At 34.5% G+C, this 20207-nt stretch overlaps 1 protein-coding gene across 1 annotated transcript; it reads right to left on the bottom strand.

Moving 5' to 3' along the window:
* Positions 1–826: 826 nt before the first annotated feature.
* LOC140056499 (5-oxoprolinase-like) lies at positions 827–19762 on the bottom strand. The gene is made up of 28 exons (XM_072101886.1): positions 19710–19762; positions 19029–19193; positions 17512–17703; positions 17225–17356; positions 16417–16523; positions 15918–16033; positions 15345–15477; positions 15121–15233; positions 14577–14665; positions 14111–14228; positions 13744–13886; positions 13379–13611; positions 12821–13126; positions 12294–12432; positions 11671–11847; positions 11109–11246; positions 10572–10682; positions 10363–10464; positions 10036–10210; positions 9570–9679; positions 8664–8885; positions 8433–8567; positions 8100–8249; positions 7683–7757; positions 7273–7355; positions 6621–6879; positions 5237–5407; positions 827–4771 (listed from the first exon to the last, which is right to left on the bottom strand). The coding sequence occupies exons 2-27, from the start codon at positions 19188–19190 to the stop codon at positions 5237–5239; spliced, it is 3891 nt and encodes a 1296-aa protein (XP_071957987.1). The 5' UTR covers positions 19191–19193; positions 19710–19762; the 3' UTR covers positions 827–4771.
* Between the last annotated feature and the right edge of the window lie 445 nt (positions 19763–20207).

Genomic DNA, 20207 nt, shown 5'->3' with positions numbered 1-20207 from the left:
ATAAGTCAGCTCTCCCAAGTCAGCTGTGTGACTTAGGCAAAAACACAACAAATACAGTATATTGATATAAGCAGTGAGTTAGGCAGAAAAACAGAAACAAAAATTATGACTTAGATACTTTTGTTATGAGGCTGTCGATATCATCTATATATAAAAAATGCTACCTTTAAGTAACAAATTTTAATAGCATTAGCTCTTCAGATTAAAATTAACACTGATGATTTTAGAAAAGGTAAGTAGCAATAAAAGAGAAAGAATTTGTAACAAATGGGTTAAAAAATATACTATAAAAATGTATTTCACATTTTATTTAAAAAATCGTGAGTCTCCTCTCCTTAATTGCCTAAGTCACACAGCTGACTTAGGCAGAAACACAAAAGAACGATCTGAGCATGTGCAAATGTATATAAAAAGTCTCAGATAATGTACAGAGGGCAGTATAATGATATAAGCAGTGAGTTAGGCAGATCATAAGTCAGCTCTCCTTAATAAACACAAAAAAATATAGTATATTGATATAAGCAGTGAGTTCGGCAGAAAAACAAAAAACAAATTATGACTTAGACACTTTTGTTATGAGGCTGTCGATATCATCTATATACAAAAAAAAGCTACCTTTAAGTAACAAAATTTAATAGCATCAGCTCTTCAGATTAAAATTAACACTGATGATTTTAGAAAAGGAAAGTAGCAATAAAAGAGAAAGAATTAAAAAATCCTGAGTCTCCTCTTCTTAATTGCCTAAGTCACACAGCTGACTTAGGCAGAAACACAAAAAACGATCTGAGCATGTGCAAATGTATATACAAGCACTCAGATATCTTTCTTTCTTTCTTTATTTCGTAATTTGGCCTTCGGCCCATATTACATAACATGAATCAATATTTAGGCGGTCGTTTCTTAAACTAAAGCATTTTCTAAAACGTTAAAATAAAATTATTTCTTTTGATTTGGTCATTCCTTAAGTTAATACTTTTTCAATGTATATAACAAACAGTCTTAATTCTCTTTTATTTCTAAATACATAATTCAAATAAGTATATATATTATGATTTTTTATCTTAATGTATTTCTGTCTCAGATTGATATATAAAGGGCAGCTAAACAAAAAATGCAATTCGTCTTCAATTTCACCAGTATTACAAAATAAACAGATTCTATTTTCTCTAATTATTTTAAGATTTCTTCTCTTCTCATTAAATAAATTATGTGTTGATAAACGAAATCTTGATAAAAGTGTCCTGAACTTAAAATTTAAATCATGTAAATAGTCTTCTGTAACATAATCAGCTTTAAAATAATTATAAAATCGCAAACGTGGGTTTTGTTGGAGACTTTCTCTTCCGTTCTGTAAAGCTGTATCGTATACAGCTTTACAGCTGTATTTGTGTACGAAATTATTATTTATATCATTTAAACAAAAAATATAATTAAATCCGTAATAATTAAGAATATATTTAACATTGAGTGCCCAGCAGTCGCTTCCCTTCTCGGCCCAGGTCTTCTGTTGAAGAAGGCATATTTTTGGTAGTCTTGTGTCTTCCATCATTAATATTTTAATCCAGTAACTTATCATTCTAATATGTCTGTAATACTTTAATTGGATATGGCCTAATTCACCTCTGGCCGCCTCGTTGGGACACGACTGTTGGACATTTAATGTATATTTACAATGCTAAAGATGGATATTTTCAATTTCCTTCATAAATTAAACATGGCTCTTTTTGTCTTGTCTGTTGTAACTTTTTCCATGGTGTTCCATTTACCTTGGCTGTTAATGGTGAAACCTAAATATTTAAAATTATTTACAATTTCTATATCATTTCCAATTAGCGAAAATGTATCATCGTTACTTATTTTTCCTCCTTTTCTGAAAACCATTATTTTTGATTTTGCATTATTGATAGTGAGGCTATTTCCTGTGCAATATCTCTGTAGTTGATCTATTTGTTTTTGAATTCCGATTTTAGAGTATGACATGAGCATAAGATCATCTGCATATATTAAGTGCGAGATAACTGTTGTACCTATTGAACAGAAATGTAAATCATTTTCAAATAAAAATTGTTTTAGGTCATAAAGAAACATAATAAATAATATGGGCGATAGGAGACAGTCTTGTTTAAGTCCTGTGGTGCTTTTAAAACTATTTGTTAGTCCATGTTGTGTTTTTATTTTAATATTTACATCCGTATATATTGCTCTTATAATATTATAAATATATACATTCATTCATTCATCTTTTATTTATTTACCAGAGTGGTTTTCTACAAACATGGTGCTGGCACTGCATGACCTAGGTTTATTAAGGAGCAGGCGTAAGGCATTGTTGAAGCACACCTTTAGTGCTTCCATAGATTTTACATTAAAATTTGCCCACAAAGAAGCACAGTATAAGTTACTACAATATGTTTTAAACAAAAAACACTTTATGTTTTTAGAGCATTTTGAGAAAGTTCTACATAGTGTATTAGCTCTAATGCACTGTACTGTCGTTTGGTATCCGTATCATCTTTCAAATCGGGTGTTAAAGTGTGACCCAAGTAATTAAAAACTCTAACAAAGTCAAGTTCCGACTCAAATAAGTTTAAAGTGGGAAGCTTTGACAAATTCCTGACTGTAGGACAGAATAACATACATACAGATTTTTTCTTGTTATACAATATATCATGCGTTAATGAGTATTTTTCACACATATGAATTAGATGTTGTAATGCAGAGGCAGATGGTGCAATAAGTACCATATCATCCGCGTAACTAAGGTTGTTTAGTTTTATACCGTGTAATTCGCATCCATTGCGAGACATACTAAGATTGACAATTAAATCATCCATATAAATATTAAAAACTAAAGGAGACATAACTCGTTGCTTGTCTAACACCATTGGTAACTGGGAAGTCTCTAGACAATGACTTTCCACACCGAACATGAAACCTTTGATTGATATACCAAGACACAAGAAGTCTAACTACACATAAGGGGGTTCCCCTATTAATCAGTTTCTTGTACAGTGTCCAATGATTAATACGATCAAATGCTTTGGAGGCATCTAAAAAACAGACATAAATCGGGCTACCATTTCTATTATAAAATTCGATTGTCTGTTTGAGAATAAAAATACATGTTTCAGTTGAATGACCATTTTTAAACGCATACTGTCGGTCATTTGATTCGAGTGTATCACCACACATTATAAACCAAAATAGACTCAAACACTTTAGACATCACGCATGCAATTGCAATAGGACGGTAGTTGTCTTTACTTGTAATATCCCCTCTTTTAGATTATTTTCACAATTGGTATGAGCACAACTTTAGATATCTCTTTTGTCACATGACCATGAGATATCTCTTTTGTCACATGACCATGAGATATCATGGCATTAAAACATATACTGTGGACTACAGAAATTCGCTTACTCGCATACCTAATGTGTTCGCCTTTCAAACCATCAAATCCAGGGGATTTACCCATGGGGAGTTTATTAATAAAATCATTAACTTGCAAAGAATTAGTACATAAACAGTCGTATGCATGTGTATATAACGTATCATTAACAAACTTTTTATTGGAAACATCAGAGATACAATTAAATAATGATTCATAAGGATTAGCCCATTAGACCCCCCCCCCCCCCCTCGGGATTTTCGGTGATTTATTTAATTTAAGATGTTTAATGCTGTCTATAACTTCTAATATTGTAATCAGAGGGGTATTATTCTGAGTTAGAGTTAGAGATGGATTTTCTATTAAGGGTGGCTTGTTGCTTAAAATTGATTTATTGAATACTGATTTGAAGTAGTCATACCAATTTTTACACGTTTTAGGAATATTGCTTAATAATTTCTTTGAGTCTTTAAACATGTCCCAAAATCCTTTTTCGTTTCTGTGTAAAGCTGTTAACATTTTTTTCTCTTCATCTCTTTCAAATATTCTACGTTTCTTTCTAATTAGGTTTTTATAGACTATTTTGCTTTCTACATATTCTTTAAGTAGCGAATCAGTTCTGTTCTCTCTGAATCGGTTGAGGTTGCGTCGCATAATGTCACGTGGCATTCATTATCGAACCATGGCTTCTCTACGTTTGGTCTATTGTTATTGCTAATGAATATGCATGATTTAACTTTCTTTCCAAACTTTAGCAAGAATGCAGTGAGATCTGTTACGGAGTTTTCACTCGTGTGCGAATCTGCTTCTATGTTATTAAGGGTTTCTTGTGCGTGTTTTCGTTCCGTTATTTCTTTGTCGATGTTGATTTCTGCGTCGAATACTATCTTTTCGCTAGTTGTGCATTCTTCGCATGTATTGTTAGGTTCTCTACTTGATTTCTGCGTTTTAACTTCAATTGAGAAAGATATTGGTAGATGGTCGGATTCATGTCTGTTAACGATTTCAAAACTACTAAAAATGTTTGTTATTAATAATTTTTCATCTGCAATAATGTAATCTACCGTACTTTTCCCTTGCTTTGTTAGGTAAGTTAAAAAACCTATGTCCTGATCACCATGCATTCTTCCGTTGAGAATTCTCATCTTAGTGTATTTGCAGAAATGTATTAAATTCGTTCCATATTCGTTTACATTGCCATCCATTGATTTTCTTTTTTTGGTGTATACGTCTGGTTGGTCTAACTCGTCATTTTCATTTCTTACTGATTCGATTAAATTGTAATCATCTAATTCTGCTGTACGGGCGTTGAAATCCCCTGCGATGATAAAATATCCTCTACCGTATTTATTTAAAATATGCATCATCTCATTTTCAATGAGCTGAAAAATAATGTACAGAGGGCAGTATAATGATATAAGCAGTGAGTTAGGGTTTATTTTCTAAAGAATTATCGAACGAATGCTAGATGACCATGTTGAATGATTTACAATAAGACACGCACTGTCCTTGGTGCGGGGGTCTTGAAGAATAGGTTTCTCATAAAAAGTTTACGGTCATTTCATACATCGAACGAATGCAATTGTCTTAAACGGCAAGTTAGGTATTATATGCGCGCCTTTGCCAGCTGTATCGGTATTGACGATGTTTGAGATCGTCAACGTTTGCCATCGTATGGACCTTGGTATCAAGTCTAAATCAATACGAATGCTATTGTGTTAAACGGCAAGTTAGATATTATACCACGCCTATATGCGCGCCTTTGCCACTCGGTATTACCATTGTGCCATTTAGCTACATTTAAAAATACAATTTTCATGAAAAAACTGTGAAAATTAATTAATTACTTAAGCCTGTTCTTGAGCTGCTTTAAAGGCACTTAGACTTCCACGACCATGAAAATCATTCTCTTTAGCACTATTTATTCGTCGTCTTTTTCTAGGAAGGTCCGATTGTTGAATTTCTTCATCTTTTACTCCATATCCCCCTCCCCCTGGGGTAAAGGTCTGCAGGCAATCCTGTAAAACAATAAATAATATCTGTAAATATTATTGGATAATATTGTCAGGTTTATCAAAGAAAATACTAATGCAAACCAGAAAAATGATAAATGAAACAAGATCATCTATTAACTAAGTAATAATAGAGAGGTTTCGCAATCTTACGAATACAATAACGAAAACGGATACGTCACGCACACGTATTCGTTTTCGTAAGCCATAAAAAAATCTGTTTCGCATGGCAACGAAATATTGAGGGCGCCGTCCAAAATATGACTGCGGTAAATTTGAGCGAAGCGCAGGTACGTGTTGCTTAAGCTTGGTGCTTGGCTGCCTAGGCCTAGCGTAACACCAACGCGAGTGAGGACTTTAAAAACTGCTATTTATCAAAATTGACCTGGCATTTTAGTAAATTACTTTAGTAAATTACTTTCAATAAATCTATAATTATATTATAATCATGAATCATTCATGATTCAAATGCAAAATGTGCAAAATAGATCAAAAACTATAGTCGTTTTGTAGTTACGAATATGACTGGGGAACACGAAAATGCTTTACGAATATGAAATGGGGATCAGCTCATAAGTTTCAGAATGCGTGACGTATCCGTTTTCGTTATCGTATTCGTCAGGTTGCGAAACCTCCCTAATACACAGATCCTTAAACCAACAAATTGAACAAAATAGAAAAACTAATAAAAAAAACTAAACAATTTGTTTCTGTTTTTGTGGAAGCTTGGACTGAGCTGTAGCCACCAGTACGGTTGGAGCTTGGACTGGGCTGTAGCCACCAGTACGGTTGGAGCTTGGACTGGGCTGTAGCCACCAGTACGGTTGGTAAGGTTTCAACCTGACAACTTTTTCACAGAGGCTGTTGCAACCCAGTGGATTGAAGAGAGATTGTTCCCTTTTCTTGCGAAAACCGAACCACTTTATTTCACTGTTGGACCTATAATTAGGTCCATGGTGGAAGACTGTTTCAAATCTGTTGTTCCCTGTAAGAGATGCTCTACTAACTTTGCAGTTTTTTTCAATTACCACAACTTGAACAAATAGCTACCATTCGGGAACTGAAGTAATGTGACACTTTGTAATTGTTAGTTTTTCATTTATCTGTTTTTGTATATCTCAAAGCAAACATAATTTCTATGTATATTTTATATGCAAATGACAATAAATAGAAGTAATTTTCCACTGATAAATGAATGAACATTAAAAGTAATCATTACCCCAGCAACAACATCAACTGAATTCTTTCCTCCTAGATTAATCAGCCTTCCATCGTGAAAGAGCATCAGGTTTTTCCCACGTTTTCCAGGTTGCCCTCCCGCCATTCCGTACGGTTGGAAACTCCTTCGTTCTGTTAGAATCGACAGTGTCAATGGCTTTCGGAATAGAACTTCCCGAATGACGCCTTCTCCTCCGATCCATTTCCCATCCCCACCGGATCCAGAATTTAACTGGAAGTTTTTCAGTACAACCGGGTATCTAGGAATAAAAATGAATTGTTGAGAAGAAAAAAAATTGTTTGATAGGTTTTTGTTTACATTTAACTATTTATTCAGTCCTTTATATAAGTGAAATCATAAGTGAAATATTATTTTGTACTAAAAGTGAATAACTTTAAAAAACGATAAAAAAAGTGATTTATTCAGCTTTATTTTTCATGGATAATGCATGTTTAGTACACTTTTAATAGCACTAGTTAAATATTCAATTCATTTTTTCAATATTCAATAAATATTCTCCAAACAGTATGAGAGCACATAGAGACTATTTGTATTTTGTGCTATACAAATTTAAAAACCATCAACCACTAGTGTAGTGTGGATAATAAACAAGTAACAAACTTTGTGTCATGAAAATTGAAAATACACAAACCTTCTTTCAAATATTTCAGGGTCTGTGATTCGAGTGTTTGTCATATGTGTGTGGACACCACCTCTTCCATCCCATCCAGGTCCCTATTTAAAAGTTCAATGCATGTCAACTAGTCTTAAGCTCTGTCTACACTATCAAACAAGTTTGACAAAATAGTGTGATGTGCCCAAATATGGTAGTGATATGCCAAATATAGTAGTGATATGACATCATCATATATGGGCACATCATATTTTTTTGTCACATAAAATTTTTGTTTTTGTTTTATAATGTAAAAACAATTAAATTATGAACACCATTTGTTACCAATAATTCAATTCATTACATTAATTAATTTTATTCAGGTACAATTAAAAAAATTATACACATGCAAAATGATGCAGCACCCTGGGGTCAAAGTTGAAACTTACAGCACCGTGGCCGCCAGCCAATGTTTCATAGTATCCAACGTCACTGTCTCCAAACGTCATGTTGTTCATACAGCCCTATACATAATAGAAGTGGTCAAAATAAATGCAAATAATTTAAAAATAAAGGGGAATGAAAAGAAAAGAGTAGAGGGGAGGAGAGATGTGAGATGAAGAGGATAGAGAGAAGGAAAGAGAAATGTAATAGGAAGAGAGATACTATAGGAAATGTAAATAGGAGAAGAGAAAGTACGAAGAAACAGGAAGAACATCAAAGTTGGTTGGTAGAACCCATTGGGACACCTAAAAAACAGGCAATATATCTTGAACTATGCAGCCAACCTATTCAGGGGACACTCGAATTAGGGTACAGTTTGATAAGACCTGAAGAGGTTCTTTTAATATTAAAATTACACGTACCTGAGATGCAGCGCATACGTTGAATGTCTTCAATACGACATCTACAACACGTTGGGATGTCTGTACATTGCCACCAACAACTGCAGCATTTTCAGACGGCGCCAGAATACAGCCCTCTGGAACAATGATTTTGACTGGATTCAAGCAGCCCTGAAAAGAAAATAAAACAAACAAGTAGCAGTCAACAATGTGTGTGGACACAGTTTAACTAGATTCAGGCAGTCCTGAAAAAGAAAATACCACACACAAGTAGCGGTCAACAATGTGTGTGGACACAGTTGGACTTGATTCAGGCAGCCGAAAAGAAAATACAGTTGTACAAACATTACATACCTGATTAAGAGGTATATCATGTCCCACCATACATCGCAAGCAGTATATGATGGCGGAGGTAGTGATAGCGCGAGGTGCGTTCTTGTTACCGTGTACTTCCGGACCAGTCCCTTCAAAATCAAACACAGCAGAACCCTGCGAAGACACAGAAATACATTAACCTAAAAAAAAAAACGACTCCCTGTTTAAATATTTATGAAAAGTAGGCCCATTATAATCACGTCAAATCACCTCTTCAATATCAATATCGACGGTCAGTTTCAGCGGCGTCCCATCATCCATGTGATCAACCGCCATCAGTTTGGTTTGACCGGTATGTTGCTGCGTCTGGCGGCCAATCTGTCGCAGCATGTCTTTAATAGCGACCTCAGCGGTATTCTGTATATGTTGCATGTAGGCCTGCACCACAGAAAGACTATACTCTTCAATAAGCTGTTCTATAAGAACAACGCCCTGAAATGGAGAAAGAGAGCATTATACTGTGTACATAGTTTTATTTGATTTTTATATTCATACAGTAATAGGGAGGTTTCGCAACCTTACGAATACGATAACGAAAACGGATACGTCACGCATTTGTGAAACTTTTGAGCTGATCCCCATTTCATATTCGTAAAGCGTATTCGTGTTGACGAATATCACCAGTCATATTTGTAACTACAAAACGAGTATAGTTTTTGATCTATTTTGCACATTTTGCATTTGAATCAGGAATGATTCATGATTATAATATAATTATAGATTTATTGAAAGTAATTTACTAAAGTAATTTACGAAAATGCCCGGTCAATTTTGATAAATAGCAGTTTTTAAAGTCCTCACTCGCATTGATGTTACGCTAGGCCTAGGCAGCCAAGCACCAAGCAACACGTAATTCAAATTTACCGCAGTCATATTTTGGACGGCGCCCTCAATATTTCATTGCCATGCGAAACAGATTTTTACTGGCTTACGAAAACGAATACGTGCGCGTGACGTATCCGTTTTTGTTATCGTATTCGTAAGATTGCGAAACCTCTCTAATAGAGTGTAATAAATTTATTGTCATTTGTAAACAGATAATGAAAAAATAATATGAAACATAATCATAAATATTATTTAATTGTAAATTTGGTAAACAAAAAGAGCAAAACACACCTTCTGATTGGCTGCCACTTGAGCCCTGAGGTCAGCCAGGTTGTCATAGAGATTACGAGTACCACTATTGCCAGGTATTTTGCCAGGTGCCATAAAAGCTTCAGTGACAGCTGTAAAAGGTGAGAAACGTCAATTTTAAATTACTCCCTCCAATTTGGTTTTTACAATAAATTCACTTTAGTATAGCAAGACAATGAGAATACATTTTTTGTATTTTGTTTTATTTCACACAGCAAGTGACTCAGCAATTACAGGATGGATTTAATAATTTATCGTGCTTATAAACTAAGTCTCATTTGAGGCTTAGGGAGTGGAGTTGAAAGAGTCGTGAGTTACAATGTCAGGACCTTGAGATAGGCAAGCATGTTAACCACCAAGCTACAGCTCCATTTATTTGTATAAAGTGTATCTAGAAGTAGAAATGAATTGCTCTGCACAAACAGATAAAGATACAAATGATACTTACCCTCTTCTTGGAAGACTCCATTTTTGACAAGTTTAAAAGACCAAAATACAGCACCCTCTTCATCAAGCGTCTTTGAAAACGGAGGCATAGACCCTGGAGTCTTACCTCCAATGTCTGCATGGTGACCCCGACTGGCTACAAAAAACACTGGCTTCTTTGTGCCTTTATGGAAGACCTAAAAAATAGTTTTAAGTGTATGCTCTCTAGTTAATTGAGAAAGCTACCAATTTTTTAGGAAATATATATTTTGTCTGACTTTATGATTAATTGAATATTGTAAACAAAATATGACATTTTTTGTTTCAGTCTGAAACTAAATGTTCTTACCGGTGTAATGACAGTTAGATCAGGAAGATGGCTTCCACCAGCGCGTGGATGGTTGCTAAGGATCATGTCGCCCTCATGTATCTCATCACCAAGTGTTCGAATCTAAAAAAACAAACGTTTTACATTATGACAAGCATTGCACGAAATAATCAAAATTCTATTGACTAATTAATGTTATTTTAAATATTTCTAGTTCTTAATATTTCTACCTGGTATTGTACAGTGTCTTGCATAGCACCAAGATGTACAGGTATGTGTGGGGCATTGGCGACCAGTCCGCCATTGTCCCCAAACACAGCACATGAAAAATCCAACCGTTCCTGTGAAAAAAATTAAAGAAAATTAAAAAAGAAACAGACTAGCCAAAAACAGCACATGAAAATCTAATCGTTCCTGTGGACAAAGCTTTGGAAAGTGAACAAGAAAAAGAACAGGCTGGCCTAATAAAAAATGATTCCAGAATTATCCTATAAAAATATAGAATATCATTTGTTAGCCAGTGGAGTAACGGCTAGGAGCGCTCATAGGCTAAACCCAGGGGCCCCAGAGTTTATGAGGGCCCTGAGCAGTGCCCAGAGGAATAACCAAGCATTAAAATATGTAGAAAAGGGCTAAAAATGCCTGAGGCCTCCAGCGTTGGAAAGAAACCAGCCAAATAATATCGCAAATCTACAGCCTGTGTGTGTCTGTTCCCATCACTAGCACACTCCAATTTAGTTTTCTAGTAGCTATCATACACATACTACCTTGATGTTAGTTGATATTGACGTTCTCTGTAGAATTCTACCCATCTGTTCAGCTGTGCTCATGAAACGATGAGAGAAAATTGACAACTGAATCATGTCCAAGTCTGTTCCAACTTTTTTAACTTCTCCAGATCCGACCTAAAAAAGCATGAGAATGGTGTAAGCATTTTATAATTAATTCATTGGCCAATTAATTACGTAGTCATAACACAGGCAAGGATCCGAGGCTTACTCGCTCCATTGTTCTGGTGGTAGAACAATTCTTCTTGGATAAGGACTATAACCCGTAGGTTCAGTGTACACATCTGGCTCATGTGCATTTTAAAGAACCTAGTACATCTTTCGAGATGAGTAGGGGGTTAACCCAGTGTACAAATACATCACAGCCACTGAACTGGGCTGAAGAGGTTGTTCAGTATAAATAAATAAATAACATATTTGTATTTTGACATTTCCTAACTGAGTGCTATTGGCCATTAGACACTACTAAAATATTACGGTTCTATTCCGGATTCTTAAGCTCAAATTACTACCCCTTATCTATGTGCCCAAGAGTCACTACCTGTATTTTAACATCACCCGCTGCTGTGATCATTGCTTGGCAGTTAGGCTCCACTAATATTGTACTGTTCTTTTCTATTAGAATAGCTGGACCAGTAATTGTCTGTCCAAACATCAATTTCTCCAACAGAAATATACCAGTGTCTTGATAACCTTTCTCAAAGTAGCATTTTGTAACCTAGCAACAAAGGCACACATTATTGTTAAAAGTTTTCATAGTGAATAAATACTAGTAACAAAATTTAAGGTACCCAAATATGGACATGATGATGTCATATCACTAACATATTTGGGCATATCACTACAATATTTGGGCATATCACTACCATATTTGGGCATATCACTACAATATTTGGGCATATCACTACAATATTTGGGCATATCACTACAATATTTGGGCATATCACTACCATATTTGGGCATATCACTACCATATTTGGGCATATCACTACAATATTTGGGCATATCACTACCATATTTGGGCATATCACTACCATATTTGGGCATATCACTACAATATTTGGGCATATTACTACTATACATGGGCACATCACACTTTTTATGTCAAACTAGTTTGATAGTGTGGACAGAGCTTTACTGTTAATCATATGCAAGTAATGTTACCTTCTCGGGTATAGGCACTTCTGAACTTTGTGTCAATTGAGTGTTATCTTGCGTTACAGTTTTTCCGATACCTCGAACACGGATATCATCAATAATTATGTCCCTACCAGCAATCGTGAAACCAAATTCTCTTTGATATCTGAAATAAACCAGAATTTAATCTTAAAGATGTATTGTCCACCAAAAACGTGAAAAATGAAGGTCAATAAAATCAAACTTTGTATAGGCCATTTTGTATTTTTAATAAAGTTAATTACTTGCACAGAAAAAAAACTGTTTGAAAAAAATGTTTTCACAAAATAACTATTTTTTTGCTTTAAATTACAGTTTTTTCAGGTAAATACATTTTTTTTCCCATCCAGTTTTTGGTCAAAGTGAATAACTAGTAAGTGATATTAAAACATATGGCATATTCAACAAAAAATGTTAGGGGGATAATATATCTTTAAGCTAATTCAACTGTAAATTTCTACTAAGAGAATTTATTGTATACTTTCGTTTTATAAAATATCATCTAGAAGACTTACCGGTTCGTGAATGCAGTTTCAAAATCTCCGCATTTAGGACTTGAATCGTTTGTACTTGGTATTGGCGAACACATGAGGGCGCAGTCCGTCTTCTGATACCGCATATGTAAGAACACCTCGGTGTGTATTTGCTCTTTGGTAAAACCTTGTTCTTGAAGTGATTTGACACAGTCTTGTGTTAGTTTGTCTAACTTTTCATCGAACTTGTTAAAGTTGTCTTTTTGATAGGGCAAAGCACACGGCTCTTGACTTTCACAAACCACGTCTGCAAGCGCCATCCCGTAAGCAGATAAGATCCCAGAATATCTAAGGAAATTAAATGAAAGGTTTGTTTTCAAGCTGCCATTTATTAGGAAATAAAGATAACTTGGTTTAAAACTAAGATTAGATATTCTATTTAAAACAAAGATAAGATATCTCTATTTAAAACTAAGCTATCTCTATTTTAAAACTAAGATATCTCTATTGCCTAAATAAATGACAGATTGGCGCGTCATACAAAAGGATATACTGTACCATTAGATTGGTGGAACGAATAAATAATGTAGCCATACTTACTTGTGAATAAAGACAGTGGTCATTCCAAGTGACCGGGCTATTGCACAAGCATGCTGACCTCCTGCTCCTCCAAAACAAGCTAGAATATGGCGCGACGTGTCATGACCTTTAGCCTGGGTCAAATTGCGAATTGGTCGACACATTGCTTCGTTTGCAACGTCAATGAAACCCATGGCGACCTCTTCTACCGTCATTTGTTTACCACCGTCGCTATCTGCTCTAAAACTGTTAATCTTGACAAATAACAAAATTAAATCGTTTATTACGAACCGTACAAATTCAACATTTATTACGAACGGTACAAACATTTGATCTACGTGGCACTAAAGTTAACAAACACAAAATACAGATTCAATCACAAGTACCTCTTTGGTGAGATCTTCAAAATTCTTAAAACATGTCTTTTTGTCCAACTCTTCATCTTCATTTGGTCCAAATATTTTGGGGAAAAGTTCAGGCAGAAGTCGACCAAGAATAAGGTTGGCATCAGTCACACAAAGTGGACCACCTGTAAAACAACATTTATTATTTCTAATCAAATACACCTGTAAAACACACCACCTGTATTGATAATACTGCTTCACCACCTGTATTGAATATTTTGTTATTGTATTTCTTATTTTAATCTGTGACTCTGCGATAATTTTATTTTGGTCCCCATTTACACACATTCAGTTATATTTTATTAAATTAAGCAGATGTTTTATGCATTAAATACTTTAATAATTTTACCTTTCCGGTAACAAGTTGGTCCTGGGTGTGCCCCTGCAGAATCTGGTCCAACTACAAACATGCCAGAACGAAAGAACAGTCTGGAGCCTCCACCTGCTGCTACTGTGTTGATATCCAACTAAAAGAAAACACATACTTATTATAAGCAAAGCAACATACAGTAGTGATAGTTCAGCTATGCATGGTCAAATATCAGACTCGTCATTTTTAATATTTTTTATTCACGCATTTATTCTTTGTATTTGTATGCGTTCTGTTTTTGTATGTCAACCCTCCTTTTTTTTGGAAAAATAAAAATTAACAAAATAAATAAAAATAGTCATTGCAGAGTAGTCGTTGTGTGAGCACAGTAGTGACTAAAGGCTAGCTGTGAGAACATGAGGTCACAGTGCTGTTCGATTTTGAAACAGAAGTTTGTTTAAAATCTGATAATTATTTTGTAACCATAAACAAGATGACAGCTTACCTGTGGAGCTTGTATACTAATACCAGCTGTAGTTGTTTCAAATACATGTTCATACTCGCCTGCATAACGACTAACATCGGTCGATGTGCCTGCAGAATTTAAGAAATTAGTGTGTGTGAAATACTAACTTTTGCCAATCCTTCATTTTCTATCAGTTGGCGCAATGCGGGTGGAAAAAGCTCCTGGTTTAGCACTCTTAAAGGGCCCTCCAGCGCTCATGCTCTAGTGCTGCTCCTGCTCTAGGGCCCCTTAAGCTCTAGGGCCCCTTAAGCTCTGGGCCCCTTAAGCTATGGGGCCCTTTAAGCTCTGGGGCCCTTTAAGCTATAGGGCCCCTTAAGCTCTGAGGCTCCTTAAGCTCTGGGGCACCTTAAGCTCTGGGGCCCCTTAAGCTCTGGGGCCCCTTAAGCTCTAGGGCCCCTTAAGCTCTGGGGCTCCTTAAGCTCTAGAGTCCCTTTAGCCAGTGAGCGACCACAGATAATAAAATATTTATAGCATAAAAAAAGCCTCGCATACAACAAATATTTCAAATTAAGAATTAAGCTACCTCCCATGTCGAATCCAATAACCGGTTGACTGGTCTCTTTGCTGTAAGTGGTCAAGGCATAGCCTACAACTCCACCTGCAGGTCCAGAAAGTATTGCTCTGGCACCATTAAATCTGAGAAGTGGAACACAAATTATTCAGTTATTCAGTACAAATAGATTGGTGCAGAACAACTGCAGTATTGATTGCAACAACTGTAAATTTGATAAAAAACAAATATCTTACGTTTCCATGGAAGTGAGTCCACCATCAGACTGCATAAAAAGAACTCTTACTCCTTCAAGGTTAGACTTAAATCCAGCCGCAAAACTCTGAAGATAGTCTTTTATGCAAGGTGTAAGGTAAGCGTCAGCACAAGCTGAAAATAGGAAAATATAGGACAATTCAGAATTTGGTAAAAAGCGGGAATTAATTATTGAAAAAATCGGGGAAACAATACATCAAACATTTTTGTTACGAACAAGCTTTTTTAATAAAGGAATAGGATAAATAATGATGATATTTATTTGGCCAATTTCAAACACAATTCATACTGGGACCAAGCAGCTATAATATATCCTGGATTAAAACACCTAACATTGTGTCTTGACCTTAAGTTACCCATTTGTACACTTGGGTGGACAAAGACAAACGTAAGTAAAGTGTCTTGCCTAAGGATACAAGCAATGTGACAGGCACCACACGTCCTTTTACAGTCAGGGGAAAAATGGCAAAACAATATAGATTATCTGATAAAACTCCTAGAATGTAGGAAGCCTTTTGCCATTTTGTCTCTGTCTAGAAGGTCAAAGGTTATACCTGTGTAGCCTCTTGGCACCATCCTGACCATTGGCATGACATCACTTGAGGTAGAGACGTGTGTAAATCCTACTTCTTTTGCAATCCTTGCTACTTCCTTCTCATGACCATCATAACTACAAGATTACAATATTTGACAACATTGAGGACACCCGATTGATAACAATGACGATGACAAGGGCTTGATGTTTATCTGCTAACAACTATGTTGATGACAATGATCTTGATGATACCAGATGATGTTATTATGAATTAATAAAGAGATAAGATGATGATGATTGTGATCATAAACTGATTAACATGATTGTGATCATAAACTTATTAAGATGATGATGACTGTGATCATCAACTGATTAAGATGAAGATGATTGTGAGCATAAACTGATTAAGATGATGATGATTGTGATAATAAACTGATTAAGATGATGATGATTGTGATCATACACAAATCTTAATGATAGAACTTATTTCTAAACAATTAAAATACACAGGTCCTTACATGTAGGAGTGAATTAGAGCAACAGCCAGGCTTTTGATACCTTTCTTGAAAACCTCTGTCAAATTAGCACGCAGTTCAGCCTCATCAATCTCCTTTTGAATCTCAACCTGCAATAAATAATAAGAAAACACTATCAAACTGACAAAAAAGTGGGATGTGCCTAAATATGGTAGTGATATACCCAAATATGGTAGTGATATGACATCATCATGTCAATATATGGGCACATCACATTTTTTGTCACAAAGTTTGATAGTGTAGACAAACACTCTCTTTTGGGACATGCCTATTAAAAGGCCACAACTAATAACAGGACACTTACCCATGAAAATATGAAGGGCAATTTAACAAGAGAGTACTTTGTTGGGTCTTGAAGATGTCTCCATAATAAAAGGGTACTAACTTTGTACAAGAATAGTTAAGCTTGGTTCCCACTTGCGACGCAACGTAACACAACCTACGCAACATAAGCAAATGCCGTTCCAATAATTGTGTTTGCTCCCGCCTGCGTGAAATCAAACCTGCTTGTTGCGCATCAACGGTAGCATGATGTAGACTTTGACATGGTTCACCCCACGTACTTTTAAGTAAGCGCTGTACTATGTTTTCCTGTGTTCTTTTGCCTTTGTGTTGCTGCGTGAAATCAAACTGATTTGATTTCCCGTAGCAATGTTTACAGCACTGATACGTCGTCGGTTCCTACTTGTTATTACGCAATACAACACTTTGTATCGATAGGTCGCTGCATTACATTCCAGTGGGAACCTAATTCTGTGACCCACCACATTGTTCATTGATGTTTCTTTACCTTTTCGCCTGTTATTCCTGCAACAGTCTTCAATCCATCTGGTTTTGGAAGCCGACATCGATCTTGTTGAAGATAAACACGTTCGTCGACCTCAACTACGTCCTCATAAATCATTTCTGGCGTCACAATCTCCTACAATTAAGAAATTTTACAACAGTGTGAAATATTAAACCATTTTTGTACTACCGCAAAAACTCATATAAACTAAATATAAAAAACTGGAAAGCTCACTGAGTTAGAAAAGCTATTGAATAAAATGACATTTAAAATATAACCTTTAAACTTACAAGGTCAAATATATTAGGACGAGCTTGATTTCCAATGTATAGTAAATCTTTAAAACCTTTTGTAATGGCTAAAGCGGTTCGTTCCCCCTTGCGTTCCAGTAGCGCATTGGTTGCGACGGTTGTTCCCATGCGGATCCATTCGATAAGAGATGTGTCAAGAGGTTCGTTTGCGGGGTACAGCGTTCCAGTCTCCTGTAAAACAACAAATATTATTTATATTAGCAAGGATTGATACTGTACAAATTTACTTACAATCTTTCTTTCTCCTTTTGGATGCATCACCCACATTTAATAATAATCATATATCACATTTATATAGTGCCATTTTCATTAAAAAACATGCTCAAAAGCGCTTTAATACATAAACACATCAAGACAGACAAAAAGTTATTTATACAAAGTAGATATAAAAATATGGATGCAGTTAAACAATAAATCTATTAAAAAGGTAGTTAAATTTATTTAAACATTTTTGGATTTTTATATAAAAATATATTTAAATATTTTAACTGTTTATACATTTATATATTAAAACATCAAAAATACAACATTAAAAAATATAAATAAAAAACAAATTAGATTATAATAAGCATTTTATCACAACCTCTTAAAAAATAACATTATTATATAAATCATTAAAATTTAAAATACAGCTTATATATTTCAACATCCAAAAAAAAAAAAAATTTGTTTCATTTTTAACAAGATCTAAAAGGTTTTAAAAGTTTTAAAATACCAGACTGGTGTTACTGTACTGTATATTAATGACTGTTATTACAGGATAATTACATCTTCCATCAGTCAGTAAATTTGTTTTTATTTTTTTTTTTTTTTTTTCAATATTAATATTGTAAATTAATTGTACCATCACATTTAATCATTATGTTGAGGCATTCTGTCAGTATGGATTCATCAGTATTTCTGTGTTCCAAATAAATTGATTGACACAAAAATTAACATCACGCACATAAAAATCACACTATAAAATAAATTACATTAATAAGTTGTCACTGTAAAAAGGTAATAAAAACTGAAACTGTAGTTCATTAAATTTAAAGACCTAAATTAAAATTATAAAAGTGATCTTTGATAATTGTAGAAAAACTTCTATTTTACAAATAATTTGTGGTTAGTTTGTAGGATGTAAAACATTTTTATTACACATTTTGGAAATACGCCAAATTGTTTACAATTTTTTAATTAGTTTATATCAGCCTCTGCTTTTAAGGATTTTTTCGAGAGCTTCTCCAACTTCGGTGCCTCGAAAAAATCTGTAAAAGCAGAGGCTGATATAAACTATTAAAAAATTGTTATTACAATTTTTATTTCAGACTTTTTTCAACCTCATTTTTTAAAATCTCTTAACTGCCTATATCCATTATATTGTACATTTTTTATGAATATGTGATGAGTATATTTGATTTAATGTATAAAATATTATAATCAGTAGAGAATGAAAAGGTCAACAGAATGAAAAGGTTAAATGAAATAGAAACGAGGCAAGCAAGTCACCTGACCTGTTCAAGGATACGGCGAATCCCTTCCCTTGGTGCATCAGGATAGTTGCTGGGATCAACTGATAAAAGCTTCATTACACGCATCTTTCCGTTTGGACACTTGGCCCAGACATCTGTAAACGTACCACCACGATCAATCGCAAATTGAAATTTCCCAAACATTATCTGAAAAAAAATATAATTAAGTACTTAAATAATATTTCAAAAGCATTTAAAAAAAAAATACATTCTTGCACACATTTAGTGCGTCATCATAATATTAAATAATAGAAGTATTTTAACAAAAAAAAGTATGTAGGCCCTAGGCCTAATAATTATTATTATTAATGGCTAAAAGCAAAATATATATAAGTTTGCAAGAACGTTGGAGCATATATACACTTATTATTCCTAGGCAGCCTCAACCTATATACATACACCGAAATCGGATTGTCAACTAACTTAGGGTAGTAGCACCTGTACTGTTTAGGCTACACCGTACTTCTCTCTGCTGGTAGGGGCCTACCTAACAAAACTTAGCTCAGTCTAGGCCTAGCCCTAGGCCTAAAACTAACTTACTGACAAGGAACTGATTAATGATTTAATGCCAGTTATTACTTGCTTAGACGCCTGCAAACCAGTGTATCACATTAATAAATACAACCAGCTTTTAAATTTGTTTATATACTACAAGTGACATACTGATTTTTGCTGATCTTTTCTTTCGTAAATCAAACCGCATCCATCCAGTGCAGTTTTTTTATGTTTACAAAACATCTGCTTAATCATCGTGACGTCACCCACGTGTTTGTGCAGTCAAGCGTTAAATCCAGGGCATTTAAATGTGATACGTATGCAATTATTGAAATTATCTTAAAGATACATTGTCCCCCAGACAAAATAATTCTGTAACAAATTTTTGTTGAATATGCCATTTTAATGTCACATAATAGTTATCCACTTTGACCAAAAATTGGATAAAAAAAAAATGTATTTACCTGAAAAAACTGTAATTTAAAGCAAAAAAATAGTTATTTTGTGAAAACATTGGCAGCTAGCCAACAGTTTTTTTGTTAAATTTAAACATTTATTTTGTCATTTTATACGTGAAAACATTTTTTTTTTCGACGGAAGTGATAAACTACAATTAAACGTGTTCAAGGTCTAATTTAATTAAACTTCATTTTTCATGGTTTTTTT

Source organism: Antedon mediterranea, chromosome 8 (assembly GCF_964355755.1).
Source record: "Antedon mediterranea chromosome 8, ecAntMedi1.1, whole genome shotgun sequence".
Lineage (NCBI taxonomy): Eukaryota > Metazoa > Echinodermata > Crinoidea > Comatulida > Antedonidae > Antedon > Antedon mediterranea.
The sequence above is the reverse complement of the archived record's forward strand: the minus strand, read 5'-3'. Positions and strand labels throughout refer to the sequence as shown.

Excerpts from the sequence above, each read along its gene's own strand:
- LOC140056499 (XM_072101886.1), bottom strand. The coding sequence starts at position 19,190 with ATGTTTGGGAAATTTCAATTTGCGATTGATCGTGGTGGTACGTTTACA. Across the intron at positions 10,683-11,108 it reads CAATATCAACTAACATCAAG|GAACGGTTGGATTTTTCATG; the intron begins GTAGTATGTGTA and ends TTTTTTTCACAG. Across the intron at positions 9,680-10,035 it reads TGGAGTCTTCCAAGAAGAGG|CTGTCACTGAAGCTTTTATG; the intron begins GTAAGTATCATT and ends CACCTTTTACAG.